General features: G+C 53.4%; 1 protein-coding gene across 7 annotated transcripts in view; it reads right to left on the reverse strand.

Annotated features, from left to right (window-relative positions):
- Positions 1-26,128, reverse strand: part of EPB41L1 (erythrocyte membrane protein band 4.1 like 1) — a 68,717-nt gene that overhangs the window by 18,844 nt on the left and 23,745 nt on the right. For all 7 annotated transcript variants that reach the window (XM_042835469.1, XM_042835468.1, XM_042835463.1 and 4 more), the window contains 12 exons: positions 13,640-13,838; positions 12,716-12,880; positions 9,816-9,920; positions 9,691-9,733; positions 8,623-8,698; positions 8,074-8,292; positions 7,890-7,977; positions 6,623-6,775; positions 5,684-5,781; positions 4,990-5,165; positions 4,417-4,565; positions 1,409-1,600 (listed from right to left, as the gene is read on the reverse strand). In XM_042835469.1, the coding sequence (XP_042691403.1) occupies positions 1,409-1,600; positions 4,417-4,565; positions 4,990-5,165; positions 5,684-5,781; positions 6,623-6,775; positions 7,890-7,977; positions 8,074-8,292; positions 8,623-8,698; positions 9,691-9,733; positions 9,816-9,920; positions 12,716-12,880; positions 13,640-13,813 (1,638 nt within the window). In that variant the 5' untranslated portion in view covers positions 13,814-13,838. The remainder of the gene's footprint in view (positions 1-1,408; positions 1,601-4,416; positions 4,566-4,989; positions 5,166-5,683; positions 5,782-6,622; positions 6,776-7,889; positions 7,978-8,073; positions 8,293-8,622; positions 8,699-9,690; positions 9,734-9,815; positions 9,921-12,715; positions 12,881-13,639; positions 13,839-26,128) is intronic.

Genomic DNA, 26,128 nt, shown 5'->3' on the forward strand with positions numbered 1-26,128 from the left:
AAAGGAAAAAGGAAAAAGGAAAAAGGAAAAAGGAAAAAGGAAAAAGGAAAAAGGAAAAAGGAAAAAGGAAAAAGGAAAAAGGAAAAAGGAAAAGGAAAAGGAAAAGGAAAGGGATGGTGATAACCTCAGGAGAAGAGACAAGGCTTTTCTGCGTGAAAGACTCCATGCTTAGGGAAGCTCCATGCTCAGATGCAAAATCGTCTAGGGTGTCTTCTTCCATCCTCTGTGTCAACACGGAAACCCCAGCACCCATGGGGAAAGAGAGAGAGAGAGAGAGAGAGAGACAGAGAGAAACAGACAGAGAGCACATGAAAAGGAAGGATAGAACGAGGGGATGGATGGATGAACAGAGATCACAGCTATGACAACTCTAGATGCTCCATTTAGGTCTTTCTTTGCACATATATATATCTGCTTGTAAAACATATATAGTGCGGAAACCTTTCTTCCTCTTGCCATCTTGGTGCTTTGATGAGGGCTTGTGAGCTCTCTCAGATCACCTCTGCCTGGGATGCTCTGCAACCCCAACCCAGCCAGCCCCGCATCCCCACTTGTGTAGGCACCTCCTTGCAGTGCAGTGCTGTGTCCTCATTTTCTCAGTGAGACCATCTCAGGACAGAGCTGTGGCACAGGGGGCACCATGCGCATTGTTTGTGTGGGCTGCGCAGCTCTCATGGAGAAGAGAATGCCAATGTTTGGAGAACAAGCAGAGAGTGTCTGGTGCTCACAGCCCACGGATGCCCACACTATGTGCTGCCTGAGTTGAGCCAGATAGCCCAACCCCACACAGCACTCAGCTGCAGCGCATCCACTCCCCTCTAGCAGTGAGAGGGGTCTGCACAGCCCAGCCCTCTCACTCTGGGACCCGGGCACTTTCCATTCTCATTCAGGGCAGAAGTCCCACTGCAAAGCCAGAAGATAAAATGCCAGGAGGAAAGGACATGAGTGCAGGATCCCACAGTAGCACTGCTAATCCTCCTCCTGCTCCCATCAACCAGGTCTTGGCAACTGAGCGCAACATGGAGCACTTAAGCACAGGGGACCAGTCCCACATTCATGGGAACACCCCTTGGAATAGACCTGTAACAGGTGCTGACAAGCAGGAGCTCTGATAGGGTAAGGGGTGAAGGCGGCCCCATCTCATGGGCTAACAAAGCCTCAGCCCAACTCACAGCCCCCAGTAAAGGATACGTTTGAAACCATGCGGTGCCTGGGCACAAGGGGAGCTCACTACCAGCAGCATGAAAACAGTTAGCTCATTAACAAACTTAGAGACAACAACCTGACCAAGGGCCCCACCAAGCTTCCCTCAGGGCTACAGTGGAGACAGAGACCAGGAGCCCACCAACTGATGAACACCTGCCTGTGCACAGTCTGATCCCCTCCGTAACACAGCAGCAGAACAAACCTCGCTGGCCTTTTCTGGGGTTCCCTTCGGTGTCTCCTCCTCATGCTTGGGTGAGGAAGAGGCTGGTGAGGAAGGCAGCCTCCTGTCCCGGTCCCTGTGAACCAGCTTGCTGTTGGGCTCCTTCAGGGTCCGTTTCAGCTCATTGATGCTGGCCTGATGCTTTAGCAAAACATCTTCTGGTTTGTCTAAAAACTTGGGGAAGGAGAAAGGAATGTAACAATGATTAAAGCACTAGCCAAGGCCAAAAAGGCAAGCAGAGACACTGGAGCGAGTCAGCTTTATACTGGGGTTGAATTTAGGGTCTGAAGAGCCAAATGAAAAGCATATCTGAGCACCCTGGGCTGCAGTTCTCACTAAGACCATTGTAGGGAGCAACAATAAGGCAGGGAGCGGCAGAACATCCACAGTGAGCTTTCCTCAGTGAAGGGCACAACATGACCCTGGGGCATCTCCAGCATGGCCTTGTGAGGATGAGATAAACCATCTGGGGGAAGAGAAAGGGGTCTCCTTGGGGACCAGCACAAGAAATATCAGTAACCAAAACTCTGCTGCTCCCATGTGCAAGGCACAAAAGGACCAAGAGCCTCTGTCCCGGGAGGGCAGGAAACCATCATCTGAGCAAGAGCTTTCAGGAGTCACCCACTGGCATTTCTAATGGAGTGCCTTCAAAGTGGGTTTCTGCCAATGGGCAAGAGGTCAAAGGCTACCAACAAAGGTCAAGGACGACCAACATGGATCCAAGCCTGCAACAGCATGGACCAGCTTGAGCCCAGCAGCAGTCTGGGGTGGGGGTTGGGTCTGGCCTGCTGTAGAAAGAGGACAGCTCAGAGAATTCAAGTGCATGGTGAGGTTTAGGTGTTAAAGCATCCTTTGTTGATGTTACAGGCACCAGGATGGCTCCTTTTGTTCTGCCACAGAGGTGGGCAAACTAGCTCAGAACAAGAACCTGGCTTTCACTTCAAACTCAAACCTGGTTTGAGGTTCGAAACGAGTCAACTGAATTATCTACCCTCTCCCATACTTCTCCTCGGCAAAATCCCAGAGACACAAAGGAGTCTCATAGGGAAAGCCCAGACAAATTTCCAGATCCTGAAGACTCAGCAGAATTTATTTAAAGCTCCCTGATCCATCCGCATGTGCTTCACAGTTTGCCCACCTCTATAGGCTCAGGGTAGTGCCAGGCGCACGGGGCTGCAGGAGCAGCACATGCACATGCAGCAGGAGTAAGCAATGAGGCAGACAGTGGAGGGACCGTGCTCAGCACGGGGCTGCGGGGCAAGATGCCAGCCTGCTGCACCAGTAGGTTTTGCCCTGCTGTGCTGAGCAGGATGGCAATGGCTGTGTGCTTGAAGCACAGCAAGCCCTGGCTCACGGCCACACAGCTGAAGGTGCTAGCGCTTCCTTGGCCTCTGCTGACTGGTCCCGTGATGACCCAAACCCCAGTGTGAGTGGAGGGGGAAACCTTCAGAGCACAGCTCTGAACTTAAGGCTGGGATATAACAGCAGACTCAGGCTGAGGAGATCTCTGCTGGACATTTCTGAGGGGAAGGAGGCACTGCAGACACGGGCAATTTGTGCAAGAGGAGAGCACAGACTCTCTCCCACCTGTGAAAACACACCCTGGCCAGGCCAGCCACACTCAGATGGGGAGCTGCTCCATGGCACTCCACTGGGCTGGGTGTCAGGGTGTGCCCCTGATGGGCTCAGGGACTCATTTGTTTCTGGCAGGGCAGAAAGGCAGCAAGGAGCTTCATGAAAGCAGGGCACATGATGCAGTCCCCAGGCCAGGAAATGCAAAAGCAGAGAGCAAGCCAGGGCACAGGGTCTCACAGGGAGGTGGAAGCGATAGGGCCAGCTTGCACCATGTCTGTCCCTTCAGCAGGAGGATTAAGGCCACGGGGTTGGACAAAGAGAAAACATGAGGAGAGGATATGGAGGAGTCAGTAACACGAGCAGAAGCCAGGTGTTCCCAACGGGCCAAGGACCCAGCATAGCGGCCTGGCCGATGTGCCTTGGGAGGGCTCTTGCTCACACATACAGTTAGGACTACCTTACTTAGTGGGATAGAAGATGCTGTGTGTGCTCTGGGGCAGATCCCCAGCTGTCTGCTCACTGGGAGTCTCTAGCAGGTCAAACTCCCCACCTCGGTGCATCTTGTATTCCAGTAAATAGGGTGACACACAGTGGTGCATTGAAAAGAATGGACAATATGATGCACCGATGAGAACTAGATACTCCAGAGAGAGAATACCTCCTGCTTGTGCCTGGGGGTTGTTTCGTGCTCCGGCTGGCAGCAAAGAGAGGGTTAAAAGTAACCAGCAGAGTCAGTCGAGGGAAATTCTCATAAGCATCACAATTCAGTTGAATTTGGGCACGTACACAGACCCGTGCCCACAGCCAGGACTGGTAGCAGCACAAAAGGACTGAATCCTCTGCTCAGTGCAGGGCTGAATTGGACTAGGGTGCATCCCAAGCCAGTCCAGGAGTGGGCAGAGAGCAGAGGGGCACGGCTGCACACTGGCAGGGTGCGGGTATGGGCATGTAGCTATGGGCACCAATGGAACAGGGGCCCAGTATGCTCCCAGCAGCCAAGGATCTCTTTGCTTGCATGGTGGTGACTGTTGGCACACTTGGCCCTTCCTGGTCCTGCACGTCAGAGTGAGGCTGTCCCACAACCAGCCCTGTCTGGTGACCAGCCATGAGGCAACCTGGAGGGTGCTGGGAAAATTGTAGCTGCTTCTGAGTAGGGCATGATGGCTCCATGCCCACTGGTGAGGCCAAGAACCATGTCCCCAGACTAGATGGGTCATAGCAAGAACTGGGGCTTGTCTCATGGAGAAGGGGTTTCAGATGACCGTTCCCCAGTGCAGTCCTTCCCACCTGCAGCCCAGCCCCAAGAGAGGAAGACAGAGCCCTGATGCCTGTGTCCCATCCCCCTGCTTATCTGCTCTGGTTATGAGCCAGCCCACCCATCCACCTCCATGGTCTGCTGCCCATGAGGTCTGTACCTTCAGCTCCTTGATCTTCGTCGGGGTAGTCACCTCCTCATCCTCTGTCTCAGATCGTCTCCCGCTGCCAAACTCACCATCCTCCTCCTGTTTTTCACCCTCTGCTCCGGCATCGTGGTTCTCACTGACGGAGGCTGGGCGTGAGAACTCTGTGCATGCAGAAAGAGTCAGGTCACGAGCAGTGAGCCACCACCCCTGGCCCTGTCTACCCCAGCCCTCTACCCCCTGCCCCAGTCTGGCTTAGAGTCAGTGGCAGTGGAGCCCCAAAAGGACCTGCAGCAGGGAAGGGATTCTTGATGGTGATGATGACCCAAAGCTTAGTACTTTATCACTCCTTGCACCACCCAGGCCTTCATATCTGCCCTGTGACCAGGCAGCCGTAGCCAGCCATACCCGTGTCCCCGCTGCTCACACAGTCTGAGGTACCACGTGGGGGGCAGAAAGACCCTCTGCCAGGGAGATCTGGGTAGAGAGAGCATCTGGAAGTAACCCTAGCTGCCCACCCCTCCAAAGCGGCCTTCTTGTTCCCACCAGTGGACCGATCTCACTCTCCCTGCCCTGTTTGGGGCATACCTCCATCAAGGCTGCGAGACATGGTGTACCGTTTGCTGGAGGAACGCTCGAAGAAGGGCGCTGGGCGGTCAATGAGGGCGCTGGCCTGCCGTGTCTGTGCCTGCGTCCTCCCGCTGTAGCGGAACTTAGAGCCCATCACCAAGAAGCCCTTCGGGGGCGGCTCTGGAGATACCAGCCTGGGGACAGAGAGATGAGGTGGCCAGTGAGTCCCAGCTGTGCCCCCGGCACCGGCCCCAGACACCAGTGTGCAGAGCAGAGCTGAGAACACAGTGAAGGAGTTGGGATGGCATCGGTGCAGGGCTAAAGAAGAGACAGAAGGAATTCAGCATTACAGGAAGTTCAGGGCTGAACCAGCAAGTGGTTCTTGGCAGTGGTGTGTGGTGGAGCCAATGGAGCAGATATGGCCTCGTGCATGGGAAAGACAAACCCATGCCTAACATAATTGGGGTGCAGCAGGTCTGAGGCTGAGAGAGAAGCAGAACTCTTCCTTCCCTGCACACAAAAGGCAGAGTGGCTCAATGCAAGGGGCACGAGGCATGGGATGGATAGCCCCTGCTGCAGGTGAGAGGACAGCCAGCTCTTTCTCAGGCAGGGTGCAGGCACCCAGCACACTCCCCTGCCCCAAGTGAGCACGCTGGGACGGGCCAGAGACAGGAGCACGCCTGCCTCCAAGGCCTGGAAAAGGGCTCCTCACCTGAAGAAGGTGTGATGCTCTATGCAGACCTTCCAGAGACGCTTGGCGGAACGGTGATTAGGCAGCTTGAAGCCAATGGTGCTCTCAAACTGCTCATACTTGGGAGAGATAGAGACATGCAGTTACAGGCAGATCCTGCCCAAAGGCACGCGATTGGGATGGGGCCTGACATGCCAAGACCTTCAGGTTCCCCTGGCAGGAGCTATGGCCATACAAAACATCTTCTTCAAACCAGTGCTGGAAAGGCTCATGCCCAGCCCCAAAGGCTGGTGGAATTATGCCCTTACAATTTCGGCCTAAGCACCTTCCTCAATCCCGCATTTTCAGTGCAAGAGAAATTCCCTCAAGAAAAAGAAAACCCTTACAACTTATTTTGGTGTTTTATTTTGGGAATAAAACACCAAAACACTTATTTTGGGAATCTCTCACTCCATTTCAGATGCACTGTCTGCTGGGAAGAATATGGGTAGAAATGAATTCTCCCATCAGTACACGTAAAGGGAAAGAGAATGAAATTAAAGTCAGAAAGCACTGATACAAAACAAAAGAAAAAAACTCCTAACGTTTCAGGGTTTTTTTCGTGTGTTTTAAGTATGGAAAACAAATTTTAAAAATGATTTTGCAACCCCATTCCTGGGACACCTCCCCGTGTCAACAGGCTCACAAGTGTCTGGCTTATGGCAAAAGGATTATGATATGCTTTGAGATCTCTGAACTGCTGTGGCCAAAGACATGAAAGGCAATGAGAGCAAGAGTGCAAATGAGAAGACACTTGCTCAAAGCCTCCCTCACCACAGGAGCTGTGCTCTCTCGGCCAGCTGAGGCCATTACCTTGGGACTTAGAGGCTAAGAATGAAGCCAGATGAGGACCATGGTCCCACTCTGGCACAGCAGGCACCCTGCTGTGACCCTGGGTCATGCTGTACCCACGGCACCCACCTCACCAGGGCGGATTTTGATGTAGAAATTACTCCTCTTGTAGGAAATTTTGAGGATCTTGGGCCAGGCAAAACGGTTGATCCTCAGTCGGTCCCTGTAGATGAGGAGGCCATTGGCACAGACTCCCAGCATGATGTCAATACCCTCTGAGTCCTGGAGGAGACAAGAAGAAAAGGAAGAAACTGCTCAGCTGTCCAGTAAGAGTCAGTCCATCCAGGAGTACCATGCTCCCTCCTGCTCAGCACTCTGGCTACTTGCAACCAGCTGGCAGAGCTCACAGAATCACAGGACAGTTAAAGGTGGAAGGGACCTTTGGATCTGGTCCAACACCTCTGCTCAAGCAAGGCCACCAACAGTAGGTTGTGCAGGACTATATCCAGACAGATTTTGAAAATCTCCAAAGAGGAGACCCCACAAAATCTCCAAAGAGGAGACCCCACAAAATCTCCAAAGAGGAGACCTCTCTGAGCAACCTGTGCCATACAGCAGAAGTTCTTCCTGATGTTCAGAGGGAACTTTCTGTGTTTTAGTATCTGGCCATTGCCTCCGGTCTTGTGAGTGCATGCCACTAAAAGGACTCTAGCTATACTCTCTTTGAATCTTTTCTTCAGGTCTTTATACACCTCACTGAGAACACCCTGAGCCTTTTCCAGGTTGAGAAGTCCCAGCTCCCTCATCCTTTCCTTATACAGGAGGTGCTTCAAACCCTTCATCATCCTCATGGTCCTTTGCTGCATTTTATCCAATAGTTCCATGCCCTTAGAATACTGAGGAGTCCAGAACTGAGCACAGCAGTCCAGGCATGGCCTCACCAGTGCAGAGTAGGGGGGAAGGATCACCACCCTCAGCATGCTGGCAATACTCTGCCCAATGCAGCCCAGGATAGCATTGGCAAAGCATTGCCACAAGGGCACATTATTGACTCATATTCAAGCTGCTGCCTGCCAGGAGTCTCTGGGTGTTATCTGCTAAGCTGCTTTCCAGCTGGATCTCCCCAGCATGTCCTGGTACCCAGGCTTTTTCTCACCCCATATACATGACTTTGCATGTACCCATGTTGAACTAGTAGTTTCAGTTCTGTTCTGCTCTTCTGCCCAAGGGGCACCCCCAAAGGAACTCGGGCACACATTGGCCACACATCACTGAACCAACTGTAGGAAACAGAGCTGCACCTACAGCAAGCCCCTAGTTGCCAGTGTTATGCTGGCACAATGGCAGGATGAGACCCAGTGCTGGCCACCACTCCCACAGCTCCTCAGCGCAGTACCTTGGCATGGTGCAGGTCCACCCCATACATGGAGAGCTTCTTGGCATTCTCAAGGAAGTGGATCTCTGCTTCCCCAGGGGTCATGCCCCTGCAGAGAGACAGAGAAGGGGACACATGACCAGATGCCCAGTGGGGAAACAGGCCAGCTCCTCGGTGCCCTCCCTCATCGCCAGCTGGGGCTCACCGGTAGGTCTTGTGCAGCTCCATGATGCGCTCCTCCAGCTCCCGTGTCTGGTTGGGAGCAAAGCGGAGCTCACTGACATAGTTGCCTACATGTTCCTCAGCATCGTAGTCACCCAGTTCGGCCTGCACAGCATAGGAGCCCAGCAGGGCATGCGTGACGAAGGAGCAGGGCAGTCGCCCCGTGATGATATCTGCACGCAGCTGCAGGCACAAGTAGTATCTGCAAGAGGAAGCAGAGAGTAAGGGTGGGACAGAGGTGTGTGCTCTTAGAGCACTCTGTGACACTGCATGGAAAGGATACCCACACTGCTTGGCTCCCTGTGGGCGCTTCCACCTCCCACTGACACTTTCCCAGGCCCACTCTGCACAATTTAGAGGGGCCATGCACAGAGGCAGTGAGACGCTGACATCTATCCACCCTGTCCACCCAGCTGCTGCCCTGCCTGAGCACTGGCCCTCCACGCACTCCTGCCCACTCCTCTGGAAGCTGCCTCAGCAGCTCTGCCCATCATGAACACACTGCCTGGGGGGCCCCAATAGCAAACCTCACCTTGTGATGTCCTCCGTGAGCTGAGCAGGGTCAGGAGGGTAAAACTTCACAGTGAAGGCAAAGTTCCAGGGCCCACCTAGCGAGGGAGCAGTAAGGGCAGGGCTTGTGATGGCTGCCAGCAGACTGCACAGAGCATCCAGGCATTTAAATAAAGTGTCCCAGGACTCCAAAAAACCCAGCGCAGGGCAGGAACGAGGGAGCTCCAGAAGCCACAAGGAAGATGAACCCCTGAGAGTAGCTCCCAGCTGCTCTGGCCAGAAAGACTAATGTGATTTGGTCAAACAACCCAAACAGTTGAGGAGAGAGAAGCATCACAACCTTGGGAGTCATCATCTCAGATTGCTTCATGCCAAAATGCAAATCACAGCAAAAGTCATATACATCCCAGTGGGGTGACACCATGGGCACTGGCGCTTCTGCCTCACAAGTGCATGGTCTGGCAAGGCAGCATCATAAAGGCTCTCCTGTATCCTGGTACCCATCCAAGCAAGCTCACTCCATGCCTCCCACAGCCCCATCCTCCCCACTCAGGGCAGGAGGAAATGGCACAGAGGGAGTGATGAGGTCTTAGCCACTCTCTCCCTGCTCTCCAATGCCACTTTGATGCTCACGCCTGTCACAAGCAGAAGGGGAGGCTGATAGGGCTAACACGCAGATGAATAAGCAATACCTCCAGGCCCCAGTCCTGCATCACACCTTGCAGGAACCTCCTATGTGCCTGTAGAGGGCACAGCAAGGACAGAGCAGTCAGGGGCATCACACTGGGGTCAGGGTGAAGGACAGATGTGGGAATGGGGAGAAAGTGAGTTTCCCTACTGCAGTGGCTGAATTCACACGGGTCCCAGTTTCCAGCCACTTCCAGCCCAGGCTTCCCATGCATGACATCCTGGAGCTTCAGGTGCCCAGCTGCATCCTGGCCTTGTCCCATGACCTGCCTGGAACCCATTGAGGGCAGAAAGTTACAAGCAGCAGCAAGGGCTCAACCATGAACACTACCTGGGGCCAAGCTACCTGGGAGACCTGTGGGCCCCAGCACTTGTAGGGAAGTTGCCCTCACCAATTACTTACTGCGGATCTGCTTCTTGATCTCCTTGGAGGGGTCCAGCCAGTTCTGAAAGGAGGAGACAGCATGTCAGATGGCAGGCTGCCCTGCTCAGCAGTGGGGTGGCTACAGAGGGGTCCCCCAGGCTCACCTTCTGGCTGTCGGAGTCGCAGAAGGTGAGGCCAAAGTAGTCCTTCTCCAGGAGGTTGAGGTGCTCACATACCATGTCAAAGAGAACCTGGCCTCGGGCATGCTTCTGCAGGAGATATGGAGATGCTCACAGGGAGCCAGAAGACAAAGGCACCAAGGGAGGGTGGTGCCAAGCCAGGGCGATTCAGCCAGTCCAGGCACCTCTGACCCATACCACAGGGCTGGCACAAACACACCCCAAACCTCTTGGGAGATGATGCTGCCTGAAGGACAAGCTCCTTCCCAACACCCTCCCCAGCTGCAAGTGGTGGCCAGATCCCAAGGCACAGCAGGATGAAAGAAAGGCATGAAAAGTCTGAGCCACATGCTGTGATGGAAGGGCCCTTGTTACCCAGCCCTTTGAACTTCCCTGCATATTTTTGCTTCATACCATTGTCAGTGAGGCAATAAGGATCGCTTATGGAGATGCCCATGTGTTTATCCCACACTCACAGCCTTCTTGGCCCAGGAGACCCAGACCTCCTATCTCTGAGGCACCCATTCCTTCAAGTACCTCCACCAAGCAATCTGACACTGGAGCCAAGAGCACCACTCACACAGAAACTAGCACTGCTCCAGCATCCCACTGCTGACAGACTCCCAGCGTCGAATTCCTCCTGACCTCCAAATCTTTTTCATTTCACTCAGCAGTAACCACACCCTTTCTGTTATCCTCCCTTTCCTGCTGACCCAGACTTCCAAGGCAGGATTTCAGTACATAGCATCTCAAGGGCTACCACATCAAATGGTTTGACCTCTCTTTTTGATTTTTACAGAATTAAATATTAACAATCCCTGTGTGCAGGCATGGCAGAACTATTTCTATGGAGCCTAGCAAAATGAAAGAAGAAATTCAGCACATATCTTTCTGCGCTAAACAATTTCTTCTCCTCTCCCCTATGCCCCAAATGACTTCTCCAGAGAGCACAAGCTCCCTGTTTGCTGAGTCAACTCTATGCTTTGCACTGCAACAAAGAAGTCAACCTTACCATGAATAAAGTCCCGCATGCCCCAACACACTGCCAACATCAAGCACTGGGAACAAAAACAGACTAAAAACAAAGCTCAGCAGGAGCTGGGACTGTAAAGCTCTGCTTTTCCTAAGCTTGGCAAGAAGTATTGTTCTGATAATGAAGCAGCCAGCCACTGTACAACCCAGCTTTCTGTTTGCATGCAGGTTTTGCTTGGAAAACACAAATTGGGCCTGGAGAAGGATGACACCACCTCACGCTGTTTCAGGGCTGACCAAACTCTCTCCTTTGTCCCATGAGCCTACTGCAGTCATGGCAAGTGCTCTGCTCCAGTTCCTATTCGAGGGAGCTTACATTTTCATGAGGATCCATCTTGCCACAGTCACTAAGGCTTGCTGTGGCAGACCTTACCACTGAAATGACAGTCAGGGCTGCTGGAGCTGAGACACCAAGGCCGTTATTGCCAGTGCTGCAGCACAAAGGCCAGCCCCCCAGCTCCCAGTAACTGCCTTGGGGCACTCACTTTTCCAGTGCAGCCACAGAGAGCAGGAAGCTACATTCATTAATCCTGCACAGTTGAGACCTCATAGAACCAGGACCTGCATACAGATGCAGGTCTGCTGTGCGCAGCCAGACTCACAAGCCGCTGTCACCATACTGGGAACAAGACGCCTTCACTCACTCATCAGCAGCAAGTGCAAAGGTCTCCCTGGCAAAGGCTTGAGGATTTCTGCTTCTGAACAGTCTCAGCATTTGCATTTTTCACATAAAGTTTCTCAGAAATGTCCCTCTCACCAGGAAGATGCTACATGTCAGAGAAGTGCTGTCCCCTCGATCCTGCAGGCAGGAGACAGCAGCACATGTGAGGGACAGAATGTGCTCTCCTAGCAAACACCCCTCCTCTGAGCAGGCTCAGAGCCTCCTCCCCAGACCCCTACAGCAGGAACCAGTCCAAACTCTACCCTTGATTTAATGCTGGGTGTTTCCTCACTGCGCTGATAGCAGCTCAAGCAGCCCTGGAGTGTATCCCAGCATAAGGCTGCCTCTGGTGGGCACCAGTCCGTCTGTTCCTTCCTGCAGTGACAGCCACTACCAGACAATCATGTGCTCACACTACACGTGTGTGATGGTGCACAAATAGTGAGCAGACATGTGCCCAGAGCAGGGTGCCTGGCCCGCTGCCCTGCCCGCACACACGACGCATCAACAGCACATTTGAATCACTTTTGTTTACACACACACACACACACACACACACACACACACCACTGCCAGGCTTCAGCACACCTCCCAAACAGTCCCTGCGCTGCTAGCTCCATGGGGAGGAACAGCGAGGGATGAGAAGATGAAAACAGCGAGGATGGGGTGAGGTGCAGTTTGTAGCACTGCCAAACTGTGTGTGGGTCTGTGTGCACACACAAACCTGTCTGGGAGAGCCATGTGTGCCTGCACACGTTGGCCTCTTCACACAAACACACACACACACACATCCTTTGCCTTGGCATGCGGGACAGCAAACATGCTGCACTCCTGAGGTGTCAACAGATACACTGGCATATGTATGTGTCATGCACACATTTTCAGGCACATATTTGAAGGCAAAGCTTTTTCTCCAACTTCTGCTTCCTAGACACTGTTTTTGATAGCAACTAGCTAACAAATTTGGGCACTCTGGGCTGAAACTGCCTTCTAGGTCTGTCTCCCCAGCCTTTTTCTTTGTTTTGAAATTCCAACTTGAACAGTTATTCCTGTGGATCATTTTGTCTGTATGAGAAGTACTACAAAGCTGTCCTTGGAAGAACCATGACACTGGGGATTTGCTCGAGACCAGCCTTGGGCTGACACATCTCCTATTCAGTTCCAGCATACCTTCCCCAAGCACATGACTCACCTCCACTTCACACTCATACTCAGAGGCATCGAGCAGGGTCACTCTGCAGAGAGCACTTTTGACTTTCTTGTTGATTTTCTGGGGTGACTTCTGGGTCTTGCTAGGCGTTGTTTTGTCAGATAGCCCATCTGTCTCGCTGTAGTCCTTCTCCTCCATGTCTGTGCCCTGGAGAGTGAGAGATGCACATGGTAACCTGGCACCACTGCAAGGATGGAAGCCTCTGCTTCCATCCCTTAGCAGTGCAGTACTCCATGCTACAAGCAGCTCCCCCATCCCACACTGTTTTGGTATAGTCATGGACGGACTCTGGAAACAGTATGCCTGTGAGTCTGGTGCTGGTTCAGCAGTTGAGACCTCCCTGCTCGGGAAGCTGAGGCAGCTCTATGGCTGCTGGCAGCATTGGCAGCAGTGTGGAGCTGAGGCTCCCTGCCTGGTGGTGGCCATTGGGGTGTACCTGTTGCTCCCAGCCTTGCTGAGGCAGCTCAGTTTCTAGGATGCTTGGCCACCTGCTGCCTTCTGCCCTTAGTGCAAGCACGAAGCTCATCTGCTGACCTGCACAGGCTTCTCATGTGCATGCCCAGCCTGCAGTGCTCAGGACACAAATTGCTACTTGAGAAAGTGGCTGTGCAAAGCCCGCATCTTGCTTACAGTGCCCCTGCCCTGCAGCAGGGAGCATGCCCAACCCTCAGGGAAGGATAAGAGGCTGCAGAGTCACAGCACACCAGAAAACAGCACTTATAAAGGGTCTGGCATATAACAGCTAGGGCTCCCTCCTCCCTGCAGGCAGCAGTTTGTGGGCTGGGTATGCCAAGTGCCCTGTTCTGGTCTGACACCAAGAGCTGCTGGAAACAGCTGGAAGCTAAACCTACCTTCAGTCACCCAGAGCCATCCTTTCCCTCCTGGGCTCCTCTCACTCTCACTCACCGGCTCTGTGTTCCGGCTGTCAGGTTGTGCTCCAGGCTTCTCACTGGCCTCGGCAATGCTGGCAATGCCAGCAGCTGTGGCAGCAGGGCCGTGTGTGGCTGCCTCCAGCTGCTGCTGCGGGGCCTCCTCCTGCACGTTCTTCACTTCTGAATCAGGGCCCGTCTCTGTCGTCATGGCTGCTGGTCACTCTGCCCCAGCACTGCAAAAGAGCAAGATAGAACTCCTCACACCCACTGCGCAGCCCCGCATGCACCATGGAGACGTGGGTACGGAGGATGCAGTTCAGGGTCCACTCTTAAATTCAGAAGAAAAAATATATTTATCAAGGATACAATATCTATATTATATACGTAAGATATATTATGAAATTGACTAAAGGTTTTTTTCTGGGAGGAAAAAAATCAGGCTGTGAGTCAGGTCAAAACACTGCATTCACACAGGAAACTGCAAACGTGGACAGCTTCACACGCCGCATCTGGGATGGCTGTTTTTCCCTCTGGACTTCCCAGCCCGCTGTGTTCCCATGGCCGGCGTGGTCAAAGCCCACATGGCGGATGGGACCTCTGCCTCCAGCTCCTGGTCCGTACACCGTGCAAATGCAAAGCTGGGGCCAGGAACACAGCAGAAAGCAGTTTCAGTGCTTACTGTCCTTCACTGGGGTGCTGAGTTACAGATTTTTGTTGTCTTTATATTGTCCTCGTCCTTCCGACATTACACTTTGTAGCACAGTATCTCCGTCTCCCAGAAAAGCTGCAGCGAATGCAGGAAAGAGAAACAAAGAGAACAAACCCGCTCCACGCCATGGACACTGCTGCCTGGGGGATGGCAAAGTTGCTTGGTGACACTGCATCCCGCCACTGACAGCCCTGTGAGTCCCACCTAGCCACACGCTCTGCAGCATGTATGAGAGAGCAAGAGCCAGGTCAGAGCCACAACCCAGGATAGTCAGAAACAGACAGCTGCCTCTGTGCCGGGCCCAGCTGGGAGCTGGGACGGGGAAGGGGACAGGCAGGTCCTGTGGCAAGGGAGAGCTCTGATCCTGCTAACCCTGAGTGCTTGGCTGAGGGCAAGAGAAGGGCTCTGAAGGTCACTGCCAGTTTATTTTTTCCATGGAGGAAATGCAACAGAGGGCTGCTTTTCAACTTCAGATTAAAATTTACATGCTCTCTGTATGAATCACTTCAAAACACTTCTTTTAATTAATACGGGATCTCTACATGAAAGCAATCACTCGGGCCCCAAACCACCCTGAATAATAATTGAAAGTTTCTAAATTTTCTTCCCCCCATGCCCACACATTGAGCCCCAAGGAACAGTCTCAGCTCTGGCACGGAGTTTGCCCAGGGGTGGCAGGTGGGGCTGCACTGCCATTCTCCCGCTAGCCCTGCTCTCCAATCTCCAGCTCAAAGCTTCTGGTTGAGGATGAGGAGGCTGAGCCAGGCTGGCTTGTGAGTGCCCACTCTGTGGGGCTCAGCCTGGCCCTGCCGCCCTATGCCATCCACACTTGGCCCCAGCAGCAGCGCCAGCCCCTGTCAGCACATGGGGCATCTGCTTGGAAGACTAGCTCTGGGGACCGTGCTTTTGGCTCTAAGTAGGAGGAGTTGCTGAGGCTTTTGAGAGCACGGATGTAGGAGTTCAGGGTGGCTGAGCCTACATGCAAAGTCACCAGTGCAAGGACAGTGTCCCTAGCAAGGTGTCTGATGTGGCCCCCAAACCCATCACTTCCTTCTTCCGCCATGGCCTGGCTGCTCCTTCCCACTTCCCTCCACCCCCTTCACTGGTCCCAGTGGGGGTGGGCTCATGCATTCCCCTCCAGCTCTGCTGGACACAGGTGCTACCCATCTCCTTGGCATCATCAGACCACCAGCACCTGCTGCCCCTGCTGCAAGAGGGACCAAGGGCTCACAGTGTGTGAAAAGCAAACAGGGCCCTTTCCAGGGGGGCCCATCAGGTCCATCCCTGAGTCTGTTCCCACCACAGCAGTGTGAGCACCCAGGAGGGACAGCAGAGCCCCACAGTGCTCCCAGGGTCAGGGCCCAACTGCAAAGCCCAGAGAAGCTGCGGGCTTTTTGCAGCAGCTGCAGCTTGACGCTAGTGGAGCTTATATGGCTGTGGCAGGTTGGGACAGAGTTGCCACTTGGAAAAGCGTCACAGTAAGCATGCCTGCACCACAGTCTGTAACTAATAAGCTCTGCGAACCAGTGCCTGGTGTGAGACCTCCCCATCTCGCACAGTGCCACATTTCAGCAGCCCCAATGAATAGAGCCCCATGGCTGCAGCCGAGCCCCAGGGGTCGTGGCACCACAGAAGGGGCACGTCTTGGGGGAAGGCAGGAGCAGGCACAAAGCCACTCAGCCTCTAAGGTTGATGTCTGCTTCATGCAGAACCCCCTCCACCATGCTTGTCCTGCACAGGATGGGAACCGCTGCCAGTGAAAGAGAGGGAAAGAGCTATGGAGGAGCCCTGGAAGCACAACACCTCCCAGCTGAACCCTGCAGATGTGTCTGGCCCAAGCACAGCCAGCACAGGCCTGGATGGCCACACTGTCGCTGCCTTACTCCTGGGCACAGCCACAATGGATGCAGTGAGGACCCACAGGGAAGTTGGTGCCACATCCGCATAGACAGCACCAGGAACCAGCAGGGTGAGGGATGCCCAGGGCTGGCCGAGCTGTGGGGGTGAGTCTTGGCCTGGCTCCTCTTGTACCTGAGGATAGCAGAATCCAGCATGACACTGCCACCCTGCACCGTCTGCACTCCATCACACGGCCCGTGCCTGCTGGAAGCCCAGCTGTGGGAGGAGGCCTCCAATATGAGCAGGAGTGCCAGTGAACCAATCATTTCCACAGTGCTTGGATGTCCAGCATGCCAAGGCACCTTCAGAACTTAGTTACAGACGGGGGGAGCACCTGAGATGAGGCAGCTGCCCCAGCTCTGTCCTGCAGCCACATTACAGTTTGCCTTCCTGCCTGGCTTTCCCATCTCCCTCCATGTGTGTAAACATGGCCCTGGCTTCTAGCATATTGTTAGCAAGCAATTCCATTCCCTTCTTTCCCCAGGGAGCCCGATCAGTTCATTTTCCCCATGGTTTTTGCTGCAGTTCTCAGAAGCTTCAAAACCAGAGAGTGTTTATTACTGGAGCATCTCTGTGAATTAAGCAGGAATTGTCAATGTTTGAAAGACAGAGACGCTTCCAGATAGCAAGAGGCTGGCTGTGCAGAGTGCTTGCCACCTCACTGTACTTTTCAGACGCAAAAGCCAAGCTCCTACCACCTCCCCTTTGCAGAAAGCTCAGCGCTTCTGCAGAGACCACATATGGCGAATAATGGGTGGGAGAAAGGCCATAAGTCTCAGCAAACTGCCAAAGGGACAGCTTCATCGACACACCACAGAGTGACAGGAGAGGTTTAGATCACAATCACTGCCACACTGATTGAGATCAGTGGAAATGCTGTCCCACTTTGTTTCTAAACAATACCTAGAGCGGGACAGGACCCCAACCTGCAGGGCAAACAGCCTCTGTGCCATCCCATCACTCTCATTCATTACACGGTACCTGGGATGAAGTTGTGCCATATGCAGAGCCCGCTGCCATACTAGCCCGCCACAAGCTGCCCTGTGATTTCCATCTCAAAAGAGGATCAAAGCACTTAGTGGTGGCTGTGCCAGCAGCTTCCACTGAGTTCTGCTTGGCACCAAGCTCTGCCAGGACTGCAGATCATGCTCCGGTGAGGGAACGTGCTGCCCCGTATGTGCCTGCTGCTCACTCTCCCACTCCAGCACCTTGCCCTGCCCTTCTCACACAGCCTGGCTGCGTTTGCTCCATGAATCCCCTTTCACTTGTCCCAGATGGCTAAAGGCTCTGCCCACCCCACATGTTACTCCAGACCCCTTTGCTCTCCAGCTCTTGAGCCGAGCTGCTGAAACAGGCATATTAGAACAACAACTGCAAAGAAACCTTCATGGGATCATATGCGGGCCTGCAGTGCCTATGTTCTCCCACCATCTCCCTGATTCTCTTTTCGTTGGCGTTTTCCTCTTCATCCCCATCAAGCTGGGTGTGGATTCACGGATTTCCCAGACACTCTGCCCCCACACTTCCACAGCGCATCACAGCTCAAGCCTCCGCAGTGTTCCCCTCCCAGAGTCTTCCCTTCCCTGCTGCCTCCAGACAAGCAGGGTTTCACCCAAGCCTGCTTTCTCCTTCTACTTCTCATTCACTCAGTGCTGCTCATTCACTCAGCTTTAAGGCTGAGCAATCCCCCTTGATCCTAGGCTCAGCTTTCCTCTCCTTGCTCCCCACTGACGATGCTGCTATGCAGCAGTAGGGACTGGAGATTTCTCTGTTTCTGAAGCATCACACACAAGTATCCCTGCAAAGCCCCCTGTGCTGAATACCTGAATGCACACCCCGTCAGTGCAGCCAGGCTGGTCAGAGCTCCACATCAACCAAACCACATTTCGTGGTTCTCTCTCACCACTGTGTACAGCAGCTGCCAAGGGCTCCATGGGGCTGCCAGATAAAAACTACTGCCAAGCTGCAGGACAGACAGCAGCTGTGGGACAGGCAGCTGCTGTAAGAACAACTAGAGATGCTGGCCACAGCAGCACTGGTGGGGGGAGCCTTGTCTCCTAGCACTGCAGGCAGCTGGGGACTCGCAGAGCCTGAAGCAGCCCCACTTGAACATGGCTAGCCTGCTGCACTGTGGTGGACAGCCCACAGCACCATACCTGCAGCAGTGAGCCTTCTGATGTGCAGTGCTGCTGCAGGACCTGCAGCGAGGCCAAAAAAATCCCAGTGGCTGCCTTGTTGACACTTGGGTGAGAAGGTCAGAAACACAGGGTGCTCCCAGCTCCTGTAGAGTGAATATCACTGCTCCCCATACAGGGTTGGCAAGAACAGAGATCTGCACTGTCCCAAATGGTTCCCTGGCTGGAAAACAGTCCCTCCCCCCCGCCCAGGCCCTAGGACCTGCAACATACCCAGGCTCTGCTCTGCTAGGCAGGTGCTGCTGGTGAGAGCCCAGATGCTGCAGCTGCCCGGACCAGCTGGCCCCCCAAAAAGCCGCAGTGCTACAGAGCATCCTGAGTGGTTCCTACCTTGGTGCGAGCTCCTTGTCCTCATGCTGCCAGCACAGCTCCTCCACTGGGCTGATGCCACACACAGGGCAGTGCTTTCTGCAGAGCAGCCGCTTCCTCGACTCCAACACCCCCGCACATTGATTGATGTGTACTGCAGCCGCAGCAGAGCTGGGAACTGGGCTGCCTTCCTGCCTGCCCGCTGGCATCCCTCAGCTCCCCCCACAGTGCTCAGACTCCCACCTCACTGGGAGCTCTGTGCCTGAAACACAGCCTCTCACTGTGGCACAGACCCTGCGTGGAAGACTGTGCCAGCTCTATCTGCCTCCTGTTCAACACTCAGCCTCTCTGACCTGCAAACATCTGACTCATCCTGGTCCAGGTACCAGAGAACAAGCTGCAATTCTTCCGGCATCCTTCTCAAACACACACCAGCAGGGAAGGCGCTTTGTCACTCAGCTGCAATGTGGGGTTTTCAGCAAGGAGCTAGATCCACTATACAGTTTCATCCTGAGTCAGTACAGCAATTCTCTGCATCAAACAGGTCTCCTGAACAGTTCATAGGGCAGAAAACACACTTCCTCTGAAATCCGAGCACCCCGCTTGCTCTAGTTCAGCAGTCAGCTTGGAGATGTACTGACAGCAAGAGCTGAACAGAAGCTCTTCCTCAACCCTGTCCACAGCAAAGAGCAGAGCGTGACATCCAGCACAGCTCCACTCATGACACATGTGGCTCCTTGTGCCACTCTGCGCATCAGGGAGGAACTTCAGCATGGAGTAAATACTGACAGCTGCACCACAGAGGTGTACTGTACCTCATGGTTCTTGAAAGCACAAAGTGCCCAAGAGTATCCACAACTAACATTGTCACAGCAGAGGGATGGATCCTATCTTCAGTGAGTGGTGGGAAACCCTAGGGCACTGGTAGAGTTGCTGTGGAACATTCTGGGTATTGCCCATCACCTCAGCCTGAGCAGCCCATGGCAGGCAGGCAGAGCGGGAGCTGCACTCAACCCCACATTGCCTGAAGCACTAAGTTCTGCAGAGAATGACTAGATCCAGGGTCAACCTGCAGCCCACCTGGAGCTGACTGGGGCTTACAGAGGTAACCAGCTCAGAGATGGGCAGCTTTCAGTGCCGGGCCACTGGGTGTTCTCATGCAGCATAGACTGCTGCAACAAGCAGAGATGTTTGTCAGGAGGAGCAGGGAGACACACAACTGCAAAATCACAGCCCATGGACCCAGCTTCCCCCAAATGACGCAGCAGTTGTGCATGCTCTTGCTCTTAGGGAGCATACCCACCAAAGGCAGAGGAAGAAACCCACTCTCAGTCCTGCTGCCCAGCTGCCCATCAGCATGAGCTCCAAAAACTGCCCACTGCTGACTTTGTGATACTCACAACTCTCTACTGTTAGGACCACACATTCCTCCCTTGCAAGCACCTGTACCCAGGGGAAACAGTAGAGCAGGGACCAGGCTGCAGCCCCAAGGGTAAGCCAGGCTGATGCTGATAGATCAAGCGATCACTCGTACAGGTGACAGTGAAGCCATCTGAAGGGAAGAATATGCCAAATGGTTTTGATGGGCCGAAGGTAACACTATCTGCCTGCAACATATCTCTGCCCTGAATCAGCACCATTCTATTTGTGCCAAAACAACCATAATGCCACAACACACACGTGGACATCTGTATTGTGTGGAGCACACAACACAAACATCTTTTATCTCTCCTGAAAAGACCAGTGAAAAAGGAGCTCAATTTTTGCCACAAATGTTCCTGGTGAAGGAAATCACCTCTGCACTCTCCGACCAGGACCACAGCACAACCCTGCAATGGGTTCCAAAATCTCCCTGCCCAGGTCTGCACAGGCCAAGCTGGCAGGTTGGCTGGACACAGACACCAGGCATACCAGCACAGCATGGCTTCACATCCCAGCAGTTGCCCTGTGTTGATCAGAGGTACACTGTGCAGGGGCTCCTCCACCCGGCCATCAGCACAAGACATCACAGACAACAGGGACTTACCGCCCAAAGCAAGTAACACTGCCCAGGAGACCTGGCCAGAAGGGCAGGTGGACCTAGCCCAAATCAAATGCTGAAGTCTGCAGTTAAAGAGCACGGCAGGTGCCACGTACACACATGAGGGTCTCAAACAGAACTACAGGGCCTGCTGCAGGATGGAGGCCAGATGCGATGTGCACAGAGGATTCTGAAAAAGACGTTGGGACTTCAATGCCACACAGGTGGCAAGAGCATGGTTACAGCCAGGATCATATTGAAGGAAGCAGGAACCACTCAGAGCTTCTCAGCCAGCAAGAGATGTCAGGACAGAGCATGGAGCAAGGCCTCGTCCCAAACTTCTCTGAATAGCAAGTCCATAATTACAGGCACAGATAAGTGAGCATCTTCCCTGGTCACTTTGGAAATGTGGGCACACATCAGCCCCACAGCCCTGTGAGTGCCCCACTGCACTACCCGGGCATGCTCCGAAAGCTGACCTGGTCTTTCCCCAGCAGCATATGCACTTGAGGATGTGACCCCTGTCAACCCAGCAGGATGGAGTCTCCCACCACAGCTAAGCAGCTCAGCTGGCAGGACATTGTTCCAACCCAGCCTGATCTGGTACCACTTATCTCCAAGCATTCGGTGGCAAAACCGCCTGGATGCTTGGGAGAAGCATCCCAATAAGATAATCCTGCCCACTCTCATGGGATAGCAGCCACTTCACAGCTCCCAAACAAAGGGGAAATGTGGAGGGCACAGATGATTCAGGTTCCTCAAGGCACAGAGCCAGAATCCTCCACCAGTGCCTATTATGGCCATAGATCCCCAGCACCAGCTGTGGGACCAGGTGCATGGTGGGGCTGCAGGCAAGAAGGAACAGGGAAGAAAGCAGGGGGACAAGTCAGGTCAGAGCTGAGAGGAAACAAAAGACAGACAGGAAGAGGAGGAGAAAAAGGGGAGATGGTGCAGACAAGGACCATGAGACCATAACCATGGCTCAGATAGGACTTGACACATGATGAGAAGGACCTAATTTATTATGCCACACACACCACCCAACACAACAGCTAAACCTCCTGGCCATTGGCAGTGCCGTCCACAGCAGAGAGCTGTACCAGGCCACTGCCCCAGACCCACTCCTTGAACACCAAGCGGCTTGGTGCAGGCTAAGCAGTACCGTGTAACGCCTCCATCATCTGATCCACTCTTAATGGTGTGAAATGGTGCCAGCTCTCCAGGGCAGCTTGGGAAAAACAGCAAAATTACCTCAGTCCCCAGCAAAAAGCAATGCCCTCCAGCAGGGGCAGGAAGGCACCTGAGCCCCAGGGATGCCCGGCAGAAAGGGACCTGTAGAGCCTGGCATGCGCACGTGTCAGGCTGGACATGCAGGACTGCCACTAAGACATGCCAAATCTTTCAGGAGAGACACCCAGATCCCCCCAAATGCCTTCATTGGTAAGGAATGCCCAGGGAAGGCAAGGATGACTGCAGCCCTTTTCTCTGCAGACAGTAAAGATCCTGCCAGCCCACTCTCAGGAAAATGCTCTTAATTCCATGGCTCCTGGAGGTGACTATGGGATACCGAGGGTGCTCACGGCCAGACCCATGAGGAGAAGGCAGCTCAGTGCTCTGAAAGTTTGTCCTCTCTGGGTTCAACACCAAGCAACAAGACATAGTCCCAACAGGAGGTGGGAGCAGCAGCATCCCTCCTACTGCACAAACATCTGAGCCAGCAAATACATGGACCGAGGCTTTACATCTTTCAGCTGCAAACATCCAGATACCTGCATGAAATCCCAAGTTGGGGAGGCAGAGGGAATGTAGGACAGAAGCGAGACACTGATAAAGCAACCGAATACAGACAGAACGAAGACACTGCACTGAATGGGGACAGGGCTGGGGTGCAAGGCCCAATGTATGTGGGCTATGTGGGAAGTGCAAGGCCATTGCTAGGGCAGCCACAGAGATGGCAGGTGCAGCTTTTACAACAGCTTGGGTGTCTTTAGGCCATATCACCTCTTCTTGTGAGTCCTAGTCTTTCTGAATGCTGAAAGACATCAGCAGCAGGGCCAAGCAGTGCTGCATGCTGGCAGAGCAGGCACACAGCCCAACTATGTCACACCAACACAAGCTTGTAAGCACCCATTCAGCTCCAGCCTTTTTGAACGAGAACATGAACCATGCCCCCACTGCTGAGAACAGATCAAAGTAGGGTTAGGACTAAGAAATCCCAGAGCCAAATGAGTCTAAATGACAAGAGATGAGCATGCAAAACATGTTCTCCCCACCTATTAGCACTTGATGAGTCCCAAGCAGGCTCCCAGGAAGGCCGGAGCACAGCCAGCAGTGATCGTGAATGGCCTGAGAAAAAGGGCAGGAGTAGCAGCAGCAGCCTGGCCACTGGTGAAGACTCACTGCCCAAATGAGTAGATGTGCAAAAAAAGGAGGAATGTTGGCTTGAGCAGAACAAGGAAATATCCCAAGCTTCCCAGGCTGCTGCAGCAAAGGGGCCTCACAATCTCTGAATGTGCCCAGGCACAGAAGAAACAACCTTTTAGCAGGAGATTTGGCCTCCTTCCAAAGCAAGGATGGCTCTGAGGTCTTGGAGATGTTCAGACTTTGCAGGCAATTATCAAAGATGAAAGACAAATATGTTAAAGAACAGATGGCTGAAAGGAGTGTAGAGAGAGAAAAGGAAAGGCAGCTTGGGACTGCAAGAGAGCAGCATACAGAATTCCTGCAGCTTACCTGCTCCGACCTGCACAGGGGACATAAGGGAACACTGCAGGGCCTCAGGGCACATAGGCAAATCCAGGGCTACTCTGGAAAACAGCTGGTGCGGAGGAGCCTCAGTCCTGCTCCTCTGTGCCACTGCCCTGGGGTGCCCCAACCCACACCACCCTTCATGCTCAACATCATGGTGCCATGCAGCAGGCTCTGGGCTCTAGCCTGCCTCCTGCACCCACCAAACACTAGACATGCTCACTGTGCCCCAGGTACACAGGACAGTGCAGTCCAAGGGCCCCAGCGCTGGGGTCCACCATTAGTGATGGATCTGTGCACAACCAGGTCACCAAGCAGCCCAAACTGAATCCTGAGCAGTGACAGCATTTCTGGCTGGCCTGATGGCATTGCACAATCTGCCCTGTGTTGAGCTTGTGTGTTGTGGCAGCTGCAAGATGACAGGAACTTATGCCAGCCCCAAGGTTGCAAGGATGATCATCCCTCTCCTATCTTCTCAGGGCAGCCTCCAGCCCTGCGCCTCTGCTCCCCAACACACCAAGCAGTTCCCATTGGCCTGGGGAATCTCCTAGTGCCTTGTGCCAGGCTCACCCCTTCACTGTCTTAGATGGTGCCCCAGTGCCTGGGATCCCCAAAGATCCAGCAGGCCCCAAAGATCAGACCTGACAAAAAGCTCCCCAGGAGATCTGCTGGCTGGATTCGAGGTGCCTGCTGGGGGGAGAACTGTGGAGCCAATAGCTGAGACCCAGGCTTTGTTAGGCTTAGCACGGGGTGCCTCAGAGGTGACAACACAAGGGCTACCAGACCTCCTTTCCTCGCCCCAGAAGGGACAGCTCCGAGCACTGGGTAAGCTCTGGTGCACGGTCCAAGCACAGGGAGTAGGAGCAGGGTAGCAGCTCTCTGGACTGGAAACAGGACCTACTCAGCACTCCCACCTGTTCCCCATCACTTCCCCAGGGGACAAGGGTTCTGCTTTTAGAGGTGAGCCCAGCCCTGCACAAGGCAATAAGTGTTCTTAGATGGGATAGCTGGTTTTCAGGAACAGATTTACCTTAATTCCCTCCCACCTTATACCCTTCATCCACCCCCAATTGTCTTTCAGGAACAATTAGCTCTGCCTGTTCTGCTTTTCATCTCTGCTTTATATTCAAGACAGAAAATAAAGCCACATTAATGCAGTGCCATAGCCACACAAACACAGTGACCACCAGGAATTCAGGTCTGATTCCCAAAGCCACCATAATGCTGGCCCCCAGCACGCCCACAGCGACCGGCACTGCAGTGCTCGCTTGTATTCTGGAGTCCCAAAATATACATGAGGCAGGGATGAATTACAGCAGCTGTGGGAAAAACTGTGACTTGGAAATTTCCATGCTCAACACCATTTAATGGATATGTGAAAGTAGGACCAACAAGGTGTCAAAGCAACGTGAACAGGTCACAGGACTGAGCAGCAGCCAGAAATAGTAACCAGGAGCCCGGCAATGTGAGCTGGGAAGGGACAAAAGTCAACTTCTGGAGATGGACGACAAGAGGCTCATGGAGTTGAACAACTTTTCTTATGTCACTCCAAGTCTTCTGTGCTAACAAAATCCTGTACTAGTCTCACTTCTTTTTGTAAGAATTTTTTGTATGTATTTGTAAGCAGCATTTGTCTCACCAGCCATCTGCCACAAAGCTACAGAAAATCTCTTCTTTGGCTTTTGAGAGGGCCCAGACACAGAATCTTAAACTGGAGACAAATGGAAAATCCCTCAACAACTTGCAAAACAGTAGCAAACAAGTACTGCCACAAGTCTCCAGCTTGCTGCAGGACATCTGCACCTTGTCTACAAAGATCCCTCTGGTGTCCATAAATAAATCTCAAGCTGGCTATCATGAACTTGGACACACATGCATTGAAGACATGATACTCGAGGCTCTGACCTACAGCACCAAGGGCAGGGCTGAGCTTTCTGACAGGAATGGGCCTGTGGTGGTTCTGAAGATTCAAATCTCAAACTGAGGTTATCTGAGCCCAGAAAGGATGCAGAAAAGTCCTGAGCAATTTTCTTTAAGCATGAAAATGATACTTGTTACCCACCTTTGAACTGATTCAGAATACCTCAATGCATTTAAAGGAATGTCCACACGTACTCAAAGATCACCTGCACACTGCAGACGAGACTCCTAGCAGGACGGGCTGCTTCTTGCAGGGGCTGCCTGAAAAGAGGGGAGTGCCACCTCCTTTCTCACCCTCCGGCACACTATGGGATTACCTCCACTTGGTTTTCAAACCCATTCTGTCCACTCTCACCATTTCAATCACTTCAGAATGGGGCAGCAGCTTACAGCCACCAGCTCCTATATCCCAGGATCGACTTGTAATTTGAATTCCAGAACACGTGCACTCTGTGTAGATTCCAGGACTCCAGTTTAGGGGATTAGCGATGTCTCCCAGCACACACCCCACAAAGGAAGGACACGATTGCATTTTCCACACTAGGGATGCATGTGACCATGGCCATATGCTGGCAGGCGCAGCCAAGCAGAGAGCTGTGCCCTCAGGCTGGGATGCCAGCAGCCAGATACCAGCTCCAGATCATTGAGGTGCCACAGCATGGAGCAGGGGAGGGCTGAGTTGCTCAGTGCTGGCGTACCTCACAACCAGGCTTGCTGAAAAAA

Source organism: Centrocercus urophasianus, unplaced genomic scaffold (assembly GCF_019232065.1).
Source record: "Centrocercus urophasianus isolate 14NV4802_14NV808 unplaced genomic scaffold, USGS_Curo_1.0 seq_53, whole genome shotgun sequence".
In the NCBI taxonomy this organism is placed as follows: Eukaryota; Metazoa; Chordata; class Aves; order Galliformes; family Phasianidae; genus Centrocercus; species Centrocercus urophasianus.